Raw genomic sequence first — 1,253 nt, 5'->3', positions numbered from 1 at the left:
GTGTACAGATAGGCTGGTCTGGGTCCTGATGGTGAGGGGCTGGCCTGTTGGCTTCTGGTGTTCTGGAAGCTTTAAAGCAGCAGAAGTCTCTGCAGCTGACAGAAGGGACTGCAGCAGTCTGCAGCACAGCAGGTGAGAGACACTGCACTGTGTGATGTGCTCATGTTGCATTCATTTACAGTTCCTGACACACTCTGGGGGGGGATGGTAAGTTAAGATTGTGAAGTTCAAATGTGCTCAGATATACTAACGTTTAACCTCTAAGAATGATGTCCAATTCAACTCCACTAACTGTATCCTATTTCATTCTTGGAGCTTATTTGAATGTTGGATATTTGAGGTACTTGTACTTCATGATAACTGCTATGTTGTACATTGTGATTGTTGTTGCCAACACGTCTCTGATTGTGGTTATCTGTGTGAACAGGAGCTTACATGAACCTATGTACCTTTTTCTGTGCAGCCTGTTTGTAAATGAACTGTATGGTAGTTCAGGGCTGTTTCCATTCCTTCTGGTTCAGATCCTCTCTGACATTCACACTGTCTCTGCTCCGCTCTGCTTCCTGCAGATTTTCTGCTTGTACACATATGTAAATATACAATTTTGTAATTTAGCCGTCATGTCTTATGACAGATATCTTGCTATCTGTTATCCTCTGCAATATAACACACGTATGACTTCTAACAAGGCGCTCATCTTCATTATTCTGCTTTGGTTGTACTCTTTTGTGAAGGTTTGTATAACCCTATCTTTAAACCTCCGTTTGACACTTTGTGGAAACATCATAAACAGTTTGTATTGTAGTAACTATCTTGTTGTTAAGTTGGCATGTTCTGACACTCAGGTGAACAACATGTATGGACTTTTTGCTACTGCTCTCTCAATCTTAGTCCCTGTTCTTCCAATCCTCTTCTCGTACATGAGGATCCTCAGAGTGTGTTTCTCTGGCTCCAAACAGACCAGACAGAAAGCTCTCAGTACCTGCACACCTCACCTTGTTTCCCTCCTCAACTTCTCTTTTGGCTGCAGCTTTGAAATACTTCAGAGTAGATTTGATATGAGCGGTGTTCCCAGGGCGCTGCGTATTATTCTGTCACTGTATTTTCTCATCATACAGCACTAATGAACCCTGTCATGTACGGACTGCAAATGTCCAAACTAAGAAACATATGTAAACATGTGCTCTGTTATAAACTGTTGGCTGGTAGTTCTAATAACTAAAGTTTCAGTAAATGATTCCCAATATCCTGTC

The 1,253-nt window shown here is 41.7% G+C and overlaps 1 protein-coding gene across 1 annotated transcript; it reads left to right on the top strand.

Moving 5' to 3' along the window:
* Window positions 1-266: 266 nt before the first annotated feature.
* LOC307027026 (olfactory receptor 10A6-like) lies at window positions 267-1,124 on the top strand (the record flags this gene model as incomplete). The annotated part of the gene is made up of 1 exon (XM_079695206.1): window positions 267-1,124. The coding sequence occupies one exon, from the start codon at window positions 267-269 to the stop codon at window positions 1,122-1,124; it is 858 nt and encodes a 285-aa protein (XP_079551332.1).
* Window positions 1,125-1,253: the final 129 nt, after the last annotated feature.

This window comes from Notothenia rossii, assembly GCF_949606895.1.
Source record: "Notothenia rossii genome assembly, contig: scaffold_731, whole genome shotgun sequence".
Taxonomy (NCBI): Eukaryota; Metazoa; Chordata; class Actinopteri; order Perciformes; family Nototheniidae; genus Notothenia; species Notothenia rossii.
Note: the sequence above shows the minus strand (reverse complement) of the source record. Positions and strands in the feature narration are given on the sequence as shown.